Source organism: Drosophila nasuta, chromosome 2R, assembly GCF_023558535.2.
Source record: "Drosophila nasuta strain 15112-1781.00 chromosome 2R, ASM2355853v1, whole genome shotgun sequence".
NCBI lineage: Eukaryota > Metazoa > Arthropoda > Insecta > Diptera > Drosophilidae > Drosophila > Drosophila nasuta.
In genome coordinates this window covers 3,125,175-3,141,848 of record NC_083456.1, presented here as the reverse complement: position 1 = coordinate 3,141,848, position 16,674 = coordinate 3,125,175, and the positions used below count along the sequence as shown (strand labels likewise).

Sequence of the window (16,674 nt, the reverse complement as noted above, 5' to 3'; positions counted from 1 at the left end):
AATTTTGTAAAATAATGCTATGACAATACGTACAGTACTATTGTGTAATCAATCAAGGAAGCACCTTTGCTTACTTCACGTTCCCATCTGCAGAATAATACGCAGCTAACACTTGCCCAGCGTGTGAAAATGGACTTGAATCAAGCATATGTTGACCGGGGTAATTACACAAATTGCAATTGATTGGAAAATTGCATCGATAGGCTATGGATGTTATAACATGCCGACTGACACCAGCCACCTTGATAATAAGTAATAATTATTATTTTCTGTTTATTTTAAGACGGCCTTGGCTCGAATGCCAAGGTTACACACCATTCGCTTGTACCACATGTTGAGCTGAAGGCTAAAACGTAAGCTTGGGGTATCCTCAAACTTCGCGAGCTGTTATTATCGTACATTTAAGGGCAATCCAAGCGAATATTCAGTCGAATTTGCAGCTCTGAAATTGCAAACTTATTTCAGTTTAGTTTATTCCCATCTGCTTTGCCTGGTGTCTGATTTACCTCCGTCCAGCAGAGAGATTCAATTTATTTTGTTGCCAAAAAAAATAAAAGAGGAAGAAAAATAAATAAATTGTTATACACTGTTGGGATAATGAGGCATGAAAAGCATCAGCTACAACTGAGGACTGGACCACGAAACTTATCCCAGAGTCATCCCAGCTGCTTTACAGCTACTTGGCCAAATTGCTGTTCAGGCTGTAAAAAGTTTACACAAACGCGTAAGCGTAGAGTTGGGTATAAATTTTGCATGCCACTCAGGCTGCACGTATTGTGCGTACATGTGAAGGTCCTGCGCTTGTCCTGCGTTTGTCTGTCTTTCTGTCTGTTTGTCTGACTGGCTGACAGTCTAGTCGCATCTTGTGTCGTTTTTGCCTTTCTTCTTTATCCTGCAAAAAGGCGTCCTAAGTCTACCTGCTGTGATTTATTCAATCAACTTGTGCGTCGCACCAACAACTCAAGTTTGTTTTTATTATTTAGACATTGCTTTCTTCATCATCTCCCATTGTTCCTTCTCTTGTTGCTGTGTTCCTGTCCTTATGCGAGTTTAATGTCACTTGGTTGGCTAAGCAAACATTGTTGCCACATTTAATCTGCATAATTTTTATGAAAATCAAAACAACAGCGACGGCCTATTGAGACAAACGTTTTGTTTGACAACGGCATACGGCATACGTAACGTATGCGCAATATGGCAAACATATTCTCTATGCATGATTAATTTAATTACTCAATCGCAGGCGCTGCGTATTCTTAATGAGCACTGAAATTGCTCTCATGAAAACATTATTCGTTTATTTAAAAACCTAGCAGCATGCCAGTTGTTGGCTTTTGGCTACAATTTTAAACCCATGATGGCATATTTGCAATAAGAAAACACAAACATTCATTTAAGATGCCAAAGAGATGTCTTTCAACAACACATCAAACTTTTTGTGTAATTTCAATTGCCAAGACTTATATAAACCTGTGCAGTCTTCTCGCCAACATTTAATCGAAATCCACTCTCGTTGGACTACCTGTCGTATGCACAGTTTTAATTAGCTTGTTACGTACACGTGGGCTTTGCCGCCGTATATTACCAAGAAATAAATGTATTTTTAGTGCTTTATTTGTGTAAATTCCCATGCCCATCGATATTAGAGCATAGCAGAAATGGTCGGACTCCCTTTCTCTAGAAGCTGATGATGTCCTTGCAGTTTTTGCAGCCAAGATTTTAATTAATTGCGTTGGTCATTTTTTGGCAATCGCTGTAAGAGGAACGCGTTTGCTGGTGGATTTTTCCATTGGCAGTGCTGAACCACACGAACATGGCTAATTTACAGCAACCGAGAGACAGAAAGAGAGAGGAGGAGAGAAACAGGGGCAGACACAAAGAGAGAGAAAGACTCAATCAGTAAGTCATTTGTATGCGTGTGGGTGAAAAGGTTCGCGTCGCCAGGGGAAGATGTGTGCCGGCCAAAGGGGGACGGTTGTTCAACAGGCAACAGGCAACAGTCACGCGCATCATTCGCTTCATGTTTGCTAATTTATGCAACGCTGTTGCAGCCGCAGGCTACGGCCAAATAGCGAAAAGTTTGCCAACTGACACGGCAACGAGCTCGGTGGTCGGAGAGAACGTCGTGAGCTCTTACACTCACTGTCAGAACCTCCTCCTTCTCCACAAAGCAAATACGCCCACATTGTTTTTGTTGCTATTTAAACTTTACACTGTCTCCCACCCTGCTTTCAAAACTCCCACACATTCGCAACACTTTCATGGTGCTGCCAGTTTCCTGTTCCCGTTCCCATTCCCATTCTCACTCCCATTGCCGTTTCTGTTCCCGTTCACGCTCCCGCTTCCTAGTTTTAAAAGTTGGAGTTTTGTTGCGCTTGGCAGTTTCAGAATACAATTTGTCAGCAAACAAGCAGCTATACTTGACATTCAGCTAGATAAATTAGAAAAATTAGCCCGCAAGTACGAATTTCCATTGTATTGTATTGTGAAAAGCTTCTCCCTACAGTTTGAAAATATTTAAAAGTTTATTATTGCTATTCATAAAAGGGACGATATCACTCTCCACAACTTGACTCACAAATAAAACATTCAGTGTTCAAATACTATTTGAGAAAGATTAGCTACACTGCAAAATACAAAATAATACGATTATTCTACTTAGAACTTCGAGGGTGTTAAGGGTGTTTCAAGTTCATTAAAAATGCTTTCAACACTTTTGTTTAAACATAATAAGAGCAATTTCAAGAGCAACTCGTTACAAAGTTGTGTCCTCCGACCAGGCCTAGAAACTAGCGCACCTAAACGCAGTAAAAGTTGCAAACAAATCCGAACAGTTTGTCAGGAGCTTTGGGTAACTTTTTAATGCAATTTTGTTAAATATTTTTGCTCTGATTTCAGCTGTCGCCTACGAAAATAGTTGAATCGATGCTCTTGTTTCCAGCCGCCACAGTGTGTTGGCCAAAAACTTTTGGCATCTTCAAATTGAGTTAAGTGTTTCAAGTTGTCTGCCTTGAACTGTCTCACATGCGAGTATGCCCAAATTCAATTTGAGGTAAAGCATTTGGCACTTTAAGTTCGTTATCCCTCCCTATGCACTCGCCCTCTTGATCCAGTACACAAACTCACTCCATCACTCCTTTACTCTTTCACTCCCATGCACATGCACATCAAACTACAATAACAATTAGCATTAACATTCACCAAGAGGACGACGCGTCGTCAAGGAGGTTGGCGAAAGCAGGAGCAGGAGCAGGAGCAAAAGCAGGGGGCAGCAACTGCTCATTTTCCATCTGCGATTTGTTTTTCGGCAAAGATTTGGCTTGCCGCAAAGGCATGCGTGTGTGTCGTAAAAACGAAAGTAAACTTAATTAGGCTCACGATTGTTGCAACTAAGACCAGCATGAGCATCTCTACAAAGACTTCCCCAGCTGTGTTTTAAGGATGGCCTCGTGATAAACTTTTACAACTTTTAAGCACGTTTCGAACTGATTTATTGCAACAATTTGATCGCTTCTGATCACCATGTTGCACAACACTCTATGGACGATAACACAATAAATAATACAAAAAAAGTACTTGGAAAAATTCAACATTTATGATTGATTTAAGCCCAGTTTTTAACTATATATTCCAGATCAAGTTGTAAAATTAACTTCTTTTAAGAATTAAAATGACCAAATATACTTACAAAACCCATTCCTTTACTTAGGAGTAATTTCGCTCAAAGCTCAGTTAGCAGAGCAATCGTGAATCGTTTTTCATGTGTTCGCAATTCGGTTAGATTCGGTAAGTAGTATTTAAAAATATATAAGCTCAAATGAATAAATGCTAATCATTCAATAATAATAATAGCTTTTACTTGTTAAATTTTTAAAAGTCGAAAGTTGTAATACCAAATTTAAGCTTTTCCGACACAAGTAAATCATGTATTTTCGTACTCAAAATAAACAAATTCGGAATTATCCAGATATTGACATCGCTTCGGGCTTAATTCTACGAATTTTTTACGGATTTTTGTTTTAGTGAAATTAAAGAATAATCCGATAATGATGATAAGGTTCTATACAAATATTAAATAAAAACATTAAACATCAAAAACATAAATAATCCCAATAGCTGCTTAGTAAGGAACCTCAAATACTACCTTTGGTAATAAAATATTTCAATGTATATAAGTAAAATTAATACAGTGAATCAATAAAGAGCAATGTTTGGCTTTTTTTGGTATTAGTCAAATACCAAAATCGATAATTATAGAGAGAGCTATTAAAGAATGAAATGTTAGACTAATTGTAAAAATAAAAAGTTTTTACATTTACTTTTTCGCGTTGAAGTAGTGCGAATTATCCGTGCGGCATTATTGAATTAATATCCAAAGGAATAGGTTAAGCCTGTTTATATTCGTGAGTCTCAAAATACACACGCCCATCTCTAGTGTCTGTTAATGCGGTTTACCCTCACGACCTTCAGAGGCAACGGCAACGGCAACGGCAACAGCAACAGCAACAACGACAAAAGCAACAACCACGGCAATGGCAATGGCAGTTAATGCTCTTGTTTTATTGATTGTCCACAGTAAACACACATGCGGGACCGCTATGCTAAATGTTTAATTGTAATTACTACATGCACAAAAAGTTATTGCACTGCTTCTTTGTAGAATTGTGTGTGTGTGTAAGTGAGTGTATGTATTGTATGCTATAAGTGAAATTAATTGAACCGTTAAGCAACAATTGTTAACTGCATTCACAGGAAATGTAAATAGAGCCAATCTCCGCATAAGCACATTAGGTACTGCTTAAATTTAGATTGAGTTAGATTTACCCTTGTTAATCGAATCTGACGGGCTAACATTACCTAAATTATGTTAGGGCACATTAAACATTTAGGTAACTTGAAGAATTAAAGTTTTGGGAAGTGGTAAAGTTCAAGGTGAACTGTTATAATTGGAATTATGGTCAAGCATTGTCGCAAACCAATTAGCTGCATAGTTGAATATGCTTTGGTCGTCATACTGCTTGAGCAGTCATTAAAATCGTATTCCAGATTGATGGACTTGACTCCTTGCCTGCTCCTATGTAGATTAAGAAGAACGGTTGGTTAATCACATTAGCTGGCCAGGAGAGCGTACCGGCCACAGAGTTGAATTAATCGAACTGAATGGAAAACAGCGCCATGGTCAGTTATACAAACAAAGCAGTCGCTAGTCAATTAACTTGACGCGGCCCGACTCGACTTGACTCGTCTTGATTTGACTTAACTGAGCTTGACTCGCCTGGAGGGAGCCCACCTACATATTTTATTATAATCCTTACGTTTGTCTAGATTATGCGCCAAGTCACCGTATGGAAAGCGCATAACTAATTGAAAACTTGCTAAAGTTTGGCTCATTAATAATAAGACAGGCCTCAGCAGCAAGAATCGTTGCCAAAAATATCCTCCAGAGGCAACAGACTTAGCAACACACTGTTAGCAGAATTTATGCCAATTTCATTTACTTCGTTTGATTTGTAGGGTACACATGAAAGGTTACTTTGCCCGTGAAGCCCATTATATTCGGCAAATTTTCTTTAATATTCACATTTAACGAAGCAATCTTGAAGGGTATAAAAATGTTTGGTTTTTGTATATTTGATTTGTTAGAAATAATTGAATTAATCTGCTGGTCACACCAAATGCGGTTGTAGATTGCTGTTGTGATTATAGTAAGACGTCGTGCCCCGACCCCACTCCCGCCCACACCGTCACGCCCCCACTACGCACCACGCCATTTTCACGTAAACCGTTGACTGTCTGCTGAGCCGTTAACAAGTCTCAGACTCGTTTATTGCATAATTTTCTCGTACTTACGCGCTGTAGGGCTTCCGCTGCAGTTGAATCCTGTCAAAGAGGTGGATGGACCCAGGATGCCGAGTGAAAGGCCTTGAAGCCAGGCCACCATTGAATTATGCATCCTTTGCTGCACTGAGCACACTGAAGGGTGCTGAGGTTGAGGGGAAACACAGTGGCAATTTATTCATTAAGAAAAGTCTGACTTGTCTGAGATACCACATAAGGAGTTCGTAACATTTGCCAGCGAAAGCAACACAAAATGGCTTAGAGAAAAACATAGTCCCATAGGCCAGAGCTTATGAATGGTTATTGAATATAATCAGAAAAAGTCAAGGATTGATTGCATTTTCAATTTTGCAACGTGATTAACAATCTAATGAAAGACTCATGTTGAAAAGTGTTCTTGATGAAACGAAAACAAATTTATTAATATTAACTATAACAAAATAATAATTTATTAATATTGAATTTCTTTTTGTACATCAATTGCTGTAATAATGAACCCCGCAGCTATTAAAAGCGAGTGCTAATTATTATGTATACGTACGAGTATACATTTCTGTTGTGTTGTTGTTTTAAATTGTGAAAGGCAAACAAAGTTTAGAATATATACACAATTTCTTGATTACTTTTCAATGTGAAAACGTACACACTTCCATGGTATAGCTAGGCGGTGTTGCAATGCAATTAAGTCAATTGCGTTACATTACGTATACGCAGAGTGTCGAGCTATCATAACTGGCCATTAGAGCAAACTAGGGATTCATTTTCGTCAGCAGGAGCGATGGCGGGTGCTAACGAAGCTCTCAACGAAAGTGAATTATTGTCCAAGTTTCGACAAATTCAATTAACGACAGAGAGAAAGGGCAGAAAAATTACATTTTTAATTAGAAAATTGCAACAAGCCGAAGCAATTTGATGAAGTACCACTCAGGTGAGTCTAGCTTCGGTCAAGTGTTGCTAAGGTCAAAATTGATTACCTCCGCCCCACCCGGCACAGAGGGTATTCCTTGAGCTTCAACGATATGTTCCCCTTGACAAGCAAATGCTCCAACCTTGCATCCGTGGTGATGCGATAGCTGCGAAAGATCTTGGCCAGCAGCAACTTCATTAGCATTAGGGCATAACGATAGCCTATGCACATGCGCAGACCTTTGGTGAAAGGCACAAAGGCAAATGCATGTCGCGTAGCTGAATTGCAGCCAAAGTGCGCCTCTGGATTATACGTCTCGGCCAATGGACCCCATACTCGCACATCTCGTTGCATGTTGTAGATATCGATGCCAATCTGTGTTCCCATTGGTACCACATAATTGCCATCCTCCCGACGCAACTGCAAATCCTGTCCAGCTCGTCGTAAGACCATCGGAACAGGCGCAAATAGACGCATCGACTCGTTAATGGCCATCTCAGTGTAGGTAAGACGCTCCAGCTGATCCATTGTAATATCACCAGACTGAGGCAGCTCGGCTCGAAGCTCGTCATGGACTTTGTCTTGATAATCTGGATGCATAGCCAGGCATAAAATGGTAAAGTACAAGGCTGTTGATGTTGTTTCAAAAGTCTGAAAATGAAGAATATGGAAATTTAATTTGTATTATTATTTTTTTTTTTTTATAGAATGCGATGATACAATTATCAACAATTAATTATAAGACTTCGATGGATATGAGTAAGATGTAGTATATGTCGGAGAGTAAGTAATGCAGATTCGACACACTGACGTCACTGCGCAGCTGTGCGTGCGTCTCGGCACATTGCTGCGTAGTTGTAGGTGCACTTTGGCATTTTGGCAATGCGTAGTTGCTTGTGCGTTTCGGCACATTGTCAATGCGTAATTAAGAGTGTGCATGTTAGATTGCATCATTCTTCATTTGCGCTTTGTCGGTTGTCCGCATTTTGTCGCTTTGCCAAGTACAGTTATTGCGGGGCGACAGCGTCGAGACGCTGTCGCCGAGTGTGGTTCGATGGCTATGGCGTAGACAGTAAAAGGATCGAGCGGGCAGTGTGCTCGTAGAATCGCCTGTGAGAGCATCGAAACTCGCTTCGCGATAATGAATAAACAGACTTCGGTAGAACAGACTCCGACATATACATAAAAAATAACTTGGATGTCCAGTTACTACGATGAATATTCCATGGCCTTAGCTAATGCATTAAGCAAATGATGCTATGAATGCAATAGTAATAGAAGGAATAGAAGAAATACACCTTATAGTCTAGTTATTATGTCGTAGTAATTAAGACTAAGATATAATATCTACTGACAAATTGCGAAGAAACAAATAAGAAAGCACAATCGACTGTGAGATACCCGCTATCCATATTGAATAAAATCAAAACAGTGCAATATAATTCTTAAAACATACCGAATTAATATACCGAACATAATACTAAACTTTTCTGCGCGATTTAATGGGTATATTGATTGAGTAGTACATTCAAAATATACTGTAGACTTCAAAACTTCTACGAGTATACTAAATATGTATCACAAAAATACTAAAATATACCGAAGGCTACATTTATTTGGTATATTTTTAAAGAGTACTATATTGAAAATGTACCATAGAGTACTAAACATTCCAGATTGTCAGTGAAAGCAACTAAAACGAGATTTCAGTTGGCGTTTTTTTCCATACAAAAATATTTGCTAAATAACTTATACCATTTATATCTGATCGCAACCAAGCCAAATCATTATAAATTATTAATTGAAACGAACTTGAAAAATTATATCTCTATTTCTTATAGACTCTGCGATTTAGGCACACTAACTATAGTATTTATGATTCCTGAGAATTTGAATGCGATCGGATAAAAATTTAAAAAGTTAGTATGGAAAAAATGTTGTATCTGATATGTTTCGTACTCCATCAATATACCAATTATGGTATTCGGTATATTTTAGTATATTTCCAGTATATTCGTTTTTTTTAAAACTAGTACCGCAATGTTTTTTTATTCAAAATGGGTCTCGGGTATCTCACAGTGAAGCACACTCGACTGTAGTTTTATTACTTGCTTGCTCAAAAATAGGTAGAAGGACTTCATTTCAGTTCAAATAATCGTTAATTGATGTTGCATATTTCATTAAATGTATCCGTTCGATTGGGTAATACACTTTTTGAATTAATTTCCCACGAGATCTTTCCCAGATTCCAAATCTATATAAATTTCCCCAGGCATTTTAGATATTTATGTATACTCTACTATAGTATAATAATCATTTCATACTCATAGTTCATTGTAGACAGGAACTCACCGCTGCAATAATTACGTTGGCCTCATCACGAACATCCTGCCAGCTCATTTGCTGTCCACGTTCCACATGGTCTCGCACTTGTTCAATGAATATTGACTTTGACTTCGTGCCCAACTGATGTTGCTGCTGCTGTTCGTGTTGCTTCTGATAGTGATGCTGTTCCAGAGGCATGTTCGCGTCCCAGTCGTCGACGCCCACAACGGAGACGGCAGGCTGTAACAGCTGCCAATTTATGTGAATAAAAGCAAGAACTGTAGAGAGTAAGCGAATCCGATATACCTGCTCAACAAATCCAATCAGGACACCAACGACTTTCTGCTGACGGTCAAAGAGTCGCGACCAGCGATAGATGAACTCCGGGTAAAGCCAAGGGGATAACATTCGCTTCACACACACTTCGGTTACGCTGCAAGACAATGTGCAAACTTTTGTAAGGAAACACCAACACTAGGAGAATGCTCAGACCCCGATTTCTTGCTATAGACTCAAAGTGCGCAGTCAACTCGTGTCACAAGAAATTAGTCACGACTCAATGGATACGAGAAGCTGCAACATTCTAATTAGCTAATAGGCAACAACATATCAACAGCACCTGGCTCTACCTTATCCCACCTTCCACTTGGTGAGACATGTAAGAAAGCTTCAGTAGAGTGTGCGCGACTATAACATACCCGTATTTCGTTTTGGGATATTCATATCTAGCAACCTGTGTGTGTCCGTTACGTGTTGTTGGCTTTCACTCTTCAAAATGATTTCTAGGATAACATTAAACTTTAAGTTGTCAATTTTTGTTTGTTTCATTCTAATTGTGTATAAAATTAACTTGTTTTATACTTATCAATATTTCAAAATAAAAATTCTTAATTCCTTCTTCTTTCTCTCGTATGCTTGTAAAAGGTGTTATCATTGATATTACAAGCAGAAGGTCTTTACTAGATTTTGGCGACGCAGTTATACCCTTAATGCTCGTTTCCTACAGGCACAAAAGGCATGTATAAAACTCACAATGAATAGGAAAATCAAAGCGGCAAAATATTTACACGTTTAACTACAAAACAAAGTAAGTACGTGTGTACTACAAAGAGATTTTCAGAGCATAAATGAGAGATTTAATACGAGTGAGTGGTCGTCTATTCAAATTGCAAACAGCATCCGCTAGGTGGAGCTTGTGTGCTCGCTGCTTGCTGTTTACGAGTAGCTTTTGAACAAACATAAAAGGTAGTTAACTCACCCATTGTATGCCTCAAAAATGGCCATGGAACCATCATGCTGAAAATTCATTTTCTTGCCCATTGTTGTCTCTATTGATGAAATTATAAGACATTAAAATAAGCACTCTTCACTGAGGATCTTTTGTATACTTACGACAGGCGGCCTCTAGAACGATTTTCTTCAGAATTTGATAGATCTCGAGGCTCTTGCCGTTCTGCACACCTTCCATCTGTAACTTGTCCAACAACACCTCAGACTCAGCATTGAAAATGGGTAGAAAATTGCAAAGTATCTGACGACTAAACGCCGGATTAATAAGGCGACGATGCTTCTGCCAACGAGGAGCTGAAAATGAAATAAGTCTATAGAATATAAAAACAAATGAATAGCATTATGGCTTACAGCTGGATGTAAAGAGACCATCGCCAATGGCTGAACTCATAAAGCGATAGAAGTCGCCTTTGTTTGTACAATGCGATGAATTAAAGATCTGTTCCACAGTCTGCGGATCGTTGACGTAAAGAAAGCATTTGGTCCCCATCCAGGAGATGAATGGAGCTTTATACTTGTGGGAGAGACCAGCCATATAATTTAAGAATGCTGCAAATTTCAGTTATTATATTTTATACTGCAACATGAAAATAATCAGCGCTCACTCTGCGGATTCATCATTTGCAATCCTAAGCCAATGAAGGGCAGACCAATCGGTCCTCTTAGTTGCCAAGCAATCTTATAATATCGCCTGCGAGTCCATAGAAAATATATCCATATTATTATCAGCCAGCTGGCTAGTATAATCCCGACCAGCATGTCGTTGATCCAAATCGGAATCGAAATCGGAATCGAAAACTATATGTAATTGAGTTAAGTGCGCGATGGCGTTCGACGTAGTACTGAAGCCCGAATCGAAAAGCAGGTCTAACGCTTGCCCATTGAATATTGTATACTGTATGTAATTGTGATTACGCATTTGTAGCCAAAATGGGTCACTTTTCATGTCTGCCACGTTTCACCACGCTAATGAATTCATTCGAATGCAAGTCGCGAGGCCTAGCAAATTATGATAGCCTATGATATGCAATAGGTATATTAGTAACCGGGCCAAGTTAAAAACATTGGGGCAGTTGTAGCTCGGTAGCGCACTGAAAAATATAAATAAATAAATAACAATAATCTACTCATACTAAATTAATAATGATATGTTAAAACAATAAATATAATAAGTAAATAAATATAATATATACATATATAAATATAAATCAATAAAAAAGAATAATCTAATCATTCTAAATTGATGATGAAATATTAAAACATTAAATATTATAAGAATAATTCACATTTGTAACGCCTTCATAGGCGTCAGATAAATCAATCACTTTCAATATTCCACTTTATATCCACAAAAGAGCATCAGTACAACTTATTAGATGTGCATATTTGTTATGAGTTCATTTTGATTTAGTAATTGGTTAATTACTGAGTCAATGAGCACGACGTCATGACTCTATTGAATTACAAGTATGAGTTTGAATTTCAAATAGGTGATAAGCATTAAGAGGCTCAATGTCGAGAGTGCTGTTCGTAAAAGAGGAAATTCGAATACTTTAAGAGAATAATTGAAGCAAAAAGATTGTGAGAGAATTTGTATAGTTTTTAAATACATTATTTATTTGCTAATAATTTTTTCCCCTCTTTTTTACAAATTCATCAAATTCCTCAAATTGATTTCAACAATATTATCATTCTTGCACACCTGTAGGTTTTTAGTTATTTATTTATGATGTTAATTGAATTCTTATTGTATATTTTGTTCTCTTTGTTTGTTTGTTTTTTTCTTCACTGTTTCTGCTTTGCCGGGAAAGTGTTACAAATTAGAATGTATGCTGAGAGTATCTTTTAATATCGTAGTTAGTTACTTTGCTTAAACTTAGGACAGTGCGAGAAAATTCTTATGTAGTAGGTTCTCGAGAGGTCTGAGTTCACTCTTATCTTGATCTATATAGCAAACGCTAAAGTTAGGATTTTACCATATATGTATATAGTTATCGACTTACATCCTCGCCTCTACTGTGTGTAGGGATATTAGCCAAGTATATGTGTGAATGAATGTATATTCATCAAAGAGATCAAGAATATTTCTTAATTTTGTGGACGTCAGCTTTCAGAATTGTTATAATTAAAGGCCATTTGGGATTTATTGGAAGCCGATTAATGGGTTAAGTGATTGAGTTTTGACTAGGATTCGTCTTGCAGTTGGATACATTCAAATTGTATATCGTATATGCTACATATATTTGTGTAGGTATGTATATGCTACTAATATCCGTTATCTAATATCGTATCTGTATCGGTAGTATCCCTATATACAAGTTACATATTCTCCTTCCCCTTTAAAAAAAATTATACACGGCTTATTGTCAAAAAATATGACGACTTGTAATCCCACGATTGTTTACCTCTCATCTTTCCTTTAGATGTACAATATGCTTCTTAATTGCAATTGTTAGTTTAATATTTATATTCCTTCTATATTTGCTGGATACTATACATATAAATATTTTTTATACCCTTCCTATAGCATCCTATTATTAATAAAATAGTATTATATTAGTAATTTAATTTTGTAACTATCTCAGTAGCAACATATTCAAACCATGGCATTATGCATACGCTTTACATTGATTAGATCGTTAATCAAACCATCGGATTACAACTTTAAGAATCATATCCAATTTGATACTGGCATTAAAAACTCTCGCAAGTGTATAAAGACAACGCCCAGCTAGATTCCATTGTAATATTTTGTATTTTGCGTGCCTGAGTAAAGTTGAATACATCTGCCCTTTGTTGTTATTTGCATGACTTATTCGAAAACAGTTCAGTATTTAAATAATTTTTTAAGCTATGCAACAAATTCAAAGGACAACCAAATAAAATCTTTTCTTGGTGACGCCTTTGTGCGGTAAAAGATTACATTTTTATGGACGCAGTGTGGCATGTGTTGTTGTTGTTGCTGCTCTGGTTTTATCTTTTATGTTGTATAAATATATATGCATGTATACGTATACAAAAAATAAACATTTGCTTTTACTTTCACAATAGCGCTTGCATAAATATTAATCGAAACGACATTGGCATGGATTATTTATATTCTTTTTTTTTGCTTTAGACGGGAGCTTAGACGGTGCAATTGCATTCGTGTCTTTGTGTTAGTGTGTGTGTGTGTGCGTGTGGATGTGGGTGTGAGAAAGTGGCATGGCCTAGGTGTATGTGTGTATAAAAGCTTGGCTAAGGCTTACTACATAAACTAATTGCCTTAATTTGTATTCATTTATTCACTTTACATTTTTATTGTGACTTTTCATGTGTATTTATTAAATTGTTTATCAATTTGTTTATACTTAGGCACAATACATTTATTTGTTTTTGCTAAATATTCATTATGGCTTATCAACTAAATACTACGCATAAAAACGTGTGTAGCTGTCAGTGTGTCTGGGTATTATTAATGTATTGTTGATTATTATTATAATTAATATTATTACATATCATTGGATTAATTTTGTATTTCGCATTTAATAATTTCTGCTACAAATTCAAAAAAATTCAGCCACTTGGCAAATGTTTAAAGCTTTTTACTTAACTTCAATAAGCAAGAAAGATTGTTACAAAATGGATTTTAAATGAAGCAGAAACTTTTTGTTGTTTATGGTTTTATGGCTATTTTAAATTGGTGTTTAGTTAACATTTTCATTTCCATTCGCATTCCGTGTAAAAATGTTTACAAATATTGCTTTCAGTTTTCATGTATCATCAATGTTAGTTGTCGTTCTTTTATAGCTGTTGCTTTTCTTTTATTTTTTAACAATTATAAACAATCAATTTAAAACCAAAAAGGCAATTCTACACCGTTGACAGAAAACATAATACACAATACCGACTTGGGCACAGTTTATATAATCATTTTAACGCGTTTTAACTTACAGTTTTCTTCACAAAATACAAATAATTTTCATAATCTTTTCTTTTCTTTTTTTTTCTTTAGCTTTTTTTTTCTTTGTTTTAACAAAATACGCGCTACGTTCACTACGAATGCTACAAAGTAGACAACAATATACTAGTTTTCCTTTTTATCTTCTTTTATTTTTTATTTTAGTGTTGCTTTTTGTTTGCTACTGCAGTTGCTTTATGACTCGTTTTAGATTAACTTTCCGCTGGCTGATTGGTTGTAAATTGCGTGATACCATCGCTTTCCATAGACTCCAGCACATCTGCCACATAGGCAGCAACATCTGTATGGCTATTCTCACCACGCCGTATAAATGGCATCTGCAACAACCGGTTGTACTTGGGTCTGTCACTTTCCTTCTTTATTAAGCTAAGAGGGGATAAGAACGGTAAGAGCAGTTGACCTTGCATTAGCAGTGACGTCTTCCACTTACCAAGTGTTAACAAACTCCACAAACTCCTGAGAGAACTCCATGCCATTATATGATGTATGCAAACGTGGCGGATCGCCTTGGACAACCTAAAGATTTTGAGAAGTTAAACAGTTGCGCATCATTCAAAGTGACAATGACAATCATTTACCTGGCATAGCTGTTCGAATACTGAACCCCACTTGCGATAAGGAAAAGTGCCAGTTGCCACTTCCATTAGTGTTATACCCAAGGACCAAACATCGCTGCGAACATCGTAACCCTTGGCGCGCTCGGGATCAATACGCTCTGGCTACAGGACAACAATACCCAACATTTAAAATAGCAAATATTTACTCTAAGCAATGTCAAGACGTACCGCCATATACGGCCTGCAACCCGCGTCCTTAGTTTTGGCTATCGAATCTACTAGCTGCCCAGAGATGCCAAAATCACATAGTTTAATGTCACCACGCCTATGCAATAGAATATTGCTCGGCTTTACATCACGATGTATGATCTTCAGCTCTTCCTTTAGATAATTGAGAGCATTCACCGTAGCCACTGTGATTTTGGCAAGTATGGACTCGGGAATATGCCGCTGCTTTTTCTCGAATATGTACTTGTAGAACTTGTCAAGAGAGGTGTCCATTAATTCCATGCATATCCAGCAATCACCTTCCTTGAAAAGCGCACCGTAAAACTGCACAATGTAGATGCACTCGTTGGACTTCATGACTACCTCGAGATCCATTAGCAATTGCTTCTGCTCCTTTTCATCGACAGTCGAGCGTATGCGCTTCACTGCCATCACCTTGTCCAATTTCTTAAAAATCATCTTGTTGACCGCGCCAAAGGCACCACGACCAATCTCGCCCAAATCTTCGAGATCATCTGATGTGAAGTGATGTGTGTTTGCGGCTCCTTCACCAAACTGCAGCTTGCCACATGCCTGTTGCCTGATGCGTTCCCTATGACGATCCGTTGCAGTGCTGCTGATGCCACCACTTCCAACAGTTGCAACTGTATTGCCGCCTCCGCTGCAGCTGCTGCTGCTGCTGGGTACTGGAACTGCGGGCACAAAACTGGGCTGGGCTCCAAAACGTAACGTAACATTGTTTTGCTGCGATGAGGAACTTGAGCCTGAAGATGTCGAACCCGAAGATGTTGACGAAGTAGACGATGGCGGGTGTCGAATGCTAAGATTGTTCAAATTGAGCTGATCAGGTGGAATGCGTGACCGACTCGGTCCAGCTAATGCGAAACGAGGGAAGATTCGTATAAGATAAGGTGAATATTTTTATTCATGATTTTTGAGCTTATCAATTGCATTTCGCAGCAAGCAATGCGTCAGTCATGATTATCTCTACATTGCGTGTGCGAGTGTGTGTTTCTTTCTAATGTACATGTGCGCTACACATATGTATGCGAATGCAAATGTATATGTGTATGTGTGTATGCATGAGTGCGTGGGCAGATTTTAAGCAAATTACTTACTTGCAAACAAATTTTTTGGTCTCTCGGCCATTATAGATGTCTGTCGATTCAATCGCAAGCCAAAATATTATGAAAATACTACTTTGCAATATTCGTTTTAGTTTTTCAATAGAGCGCCGCGCCCCAATACACGTCGCAAACGGGGGGCGCCGAAATTATTTTCGCTGCGAACTTTGCTTAAAGACTATTAAACCATAATCGTACGCCAACTGTTATTTTATTAGTTGAGAGCACAACTCAATTATGTATTTATCAATCGCGTGCACATTTAAGTTCTTCTCATTTTTTTAGTTTCGCTTCACATAAAAATAGACTAGAAAACATTAAAAAGGCAGCAGTGCAACAAAATACTTTGTGTGATCTACTTTGTGAAACAAATTAATACCAAATTTCAATAAGACAATTATACCAAACAACTTGCCGGCCTTTTAGGGATGTTTTTGTATAGAA

General features: G+C 37.6%; 2 protein-coding genes across 5 annotated transcripts; both read right to left on the bottom strand.

Annotated features, from left to right (window-relative positions):
• Positions 1-6,315: 6,315 nt before the first annotated feature.
• Positions 6,316-11,472, bottom strand: LOC132784937 (probable cytochrome P450 313b1). Of its 4 annotated transcripts, XM_060790858.1 has the most exons (7): positions 10,966-11,471; positions 10,712-10,909; positions 10,463-10,654; positions 10,329-10,398; positions 9,377-9,503; positions 9,098-9,319; positions 6,316-7,396 (listed from the first exon to the last, which is right to left on the bottom strand). In XM_060790858.1, the coding sequence occupies exons 1-7, from the start codon at positions 11,117-11,119 to the stop codon at positions 6,809-6,811; spliced, it is 1,551 nt and encodes a 516-aa protein (XP_060646841.1). In that variant the 5' UTR covers positions 11,120-11,471; the 3' UTR covers positions 6,316-6,808. The 4 variants fall into 4 exon arrangements, with proteins under 4 accessions (XP_060646841.1, XP_060646840.1, XP_060646843.1 ...); XM_060790857.1 differs by having other exon boundaries at positions 9,098-9,503; positions 10,966-11,472; XM_060790860.1 differs by lacking the exons at positions 10,712-10,909; positions 10,966-11,471 and having other exon boundaries at positions 10,329-10,396; positions 10,463-10,481.
• Positions 11,473-12,002: 530 nt separating this feature from the next.
• Positions 12,003-16,588, bottom strand: LOC132787867 (dual specificity mitogen-activated protein kinase kinase 4). Its single transcript, XM_060795205.1, has 5 exons — positions 16,225-16,588; positions 15,107-15,981; positions 14,900-15,040; positions 14,752-14,837; positions 12,003-14,687 (listed from the first exon to the last, which is right to left on the bottom strand). The coding sequence occupies exons 1-5, from the start codon at positions 16,253-16,255 to the stop codon at positions 14,513-14,515; spliced, it is 1,308 nt and encodes a 435-aa protein (XP_060651188.1). The 5' UTR covers positions 16,256-16,588; the 3' UTR covers positions 12,003-14,512.
• Between the last annotated feature and the right edge of the window lie 86 nt (positions 16,589-16,674).

What these genes read in the sequence shown, in the direction of transcription:
- LOC132787867 (XM_060795205.1), bottom strand. Translation starts at nt 16,255, where the DNA reads ATGGCCGAGAGACCAAAAAATTTGTTTGCAA. An exon ending in ACCAAAAAATTTGTTTGCAA is followed by an intron (nt 15,982 to 16,224) that starts GTAAGTAATTTG and finishes GTTTCGCATTAG; the next exon opens with CTGGACCGAGTCGGTCACGC. An exon ending in TATTCGAACAGCTATGCCAG is followed by an intron (nt 14,838 to 14,899) that starts GTAAATGATTGT and finishes CAAAATCTTTAG; the next exon opens with GTTGTCCAAGGCGATCCGCC.
- LOC132784937 (XM_060790857.1), bottom strand. Translation starts at nt 11,119, where the DNA reads ATGCTGGTCGGGATTATACTAGCCAGCTGGCTGATAATAATATGGATA. An exon ending in CGTTCTAGAGGCCGCCTGTC is followed by an intron (nt 10,399 to 10,462) that starts GTAAGTATACAA and finishes TTTCATCAATAG; the next exon opens with AGACAACAATGGGCAAGAAA. An exon ending in CCAACGTAATTATTGCAGCG is followed by an intron (nt 7,397 to 9,097) that starts GTGAGTTCCTGT and finishes CTTCATTTTCAG; the next exon opens with ACTTTTGAAACAACATCAAC.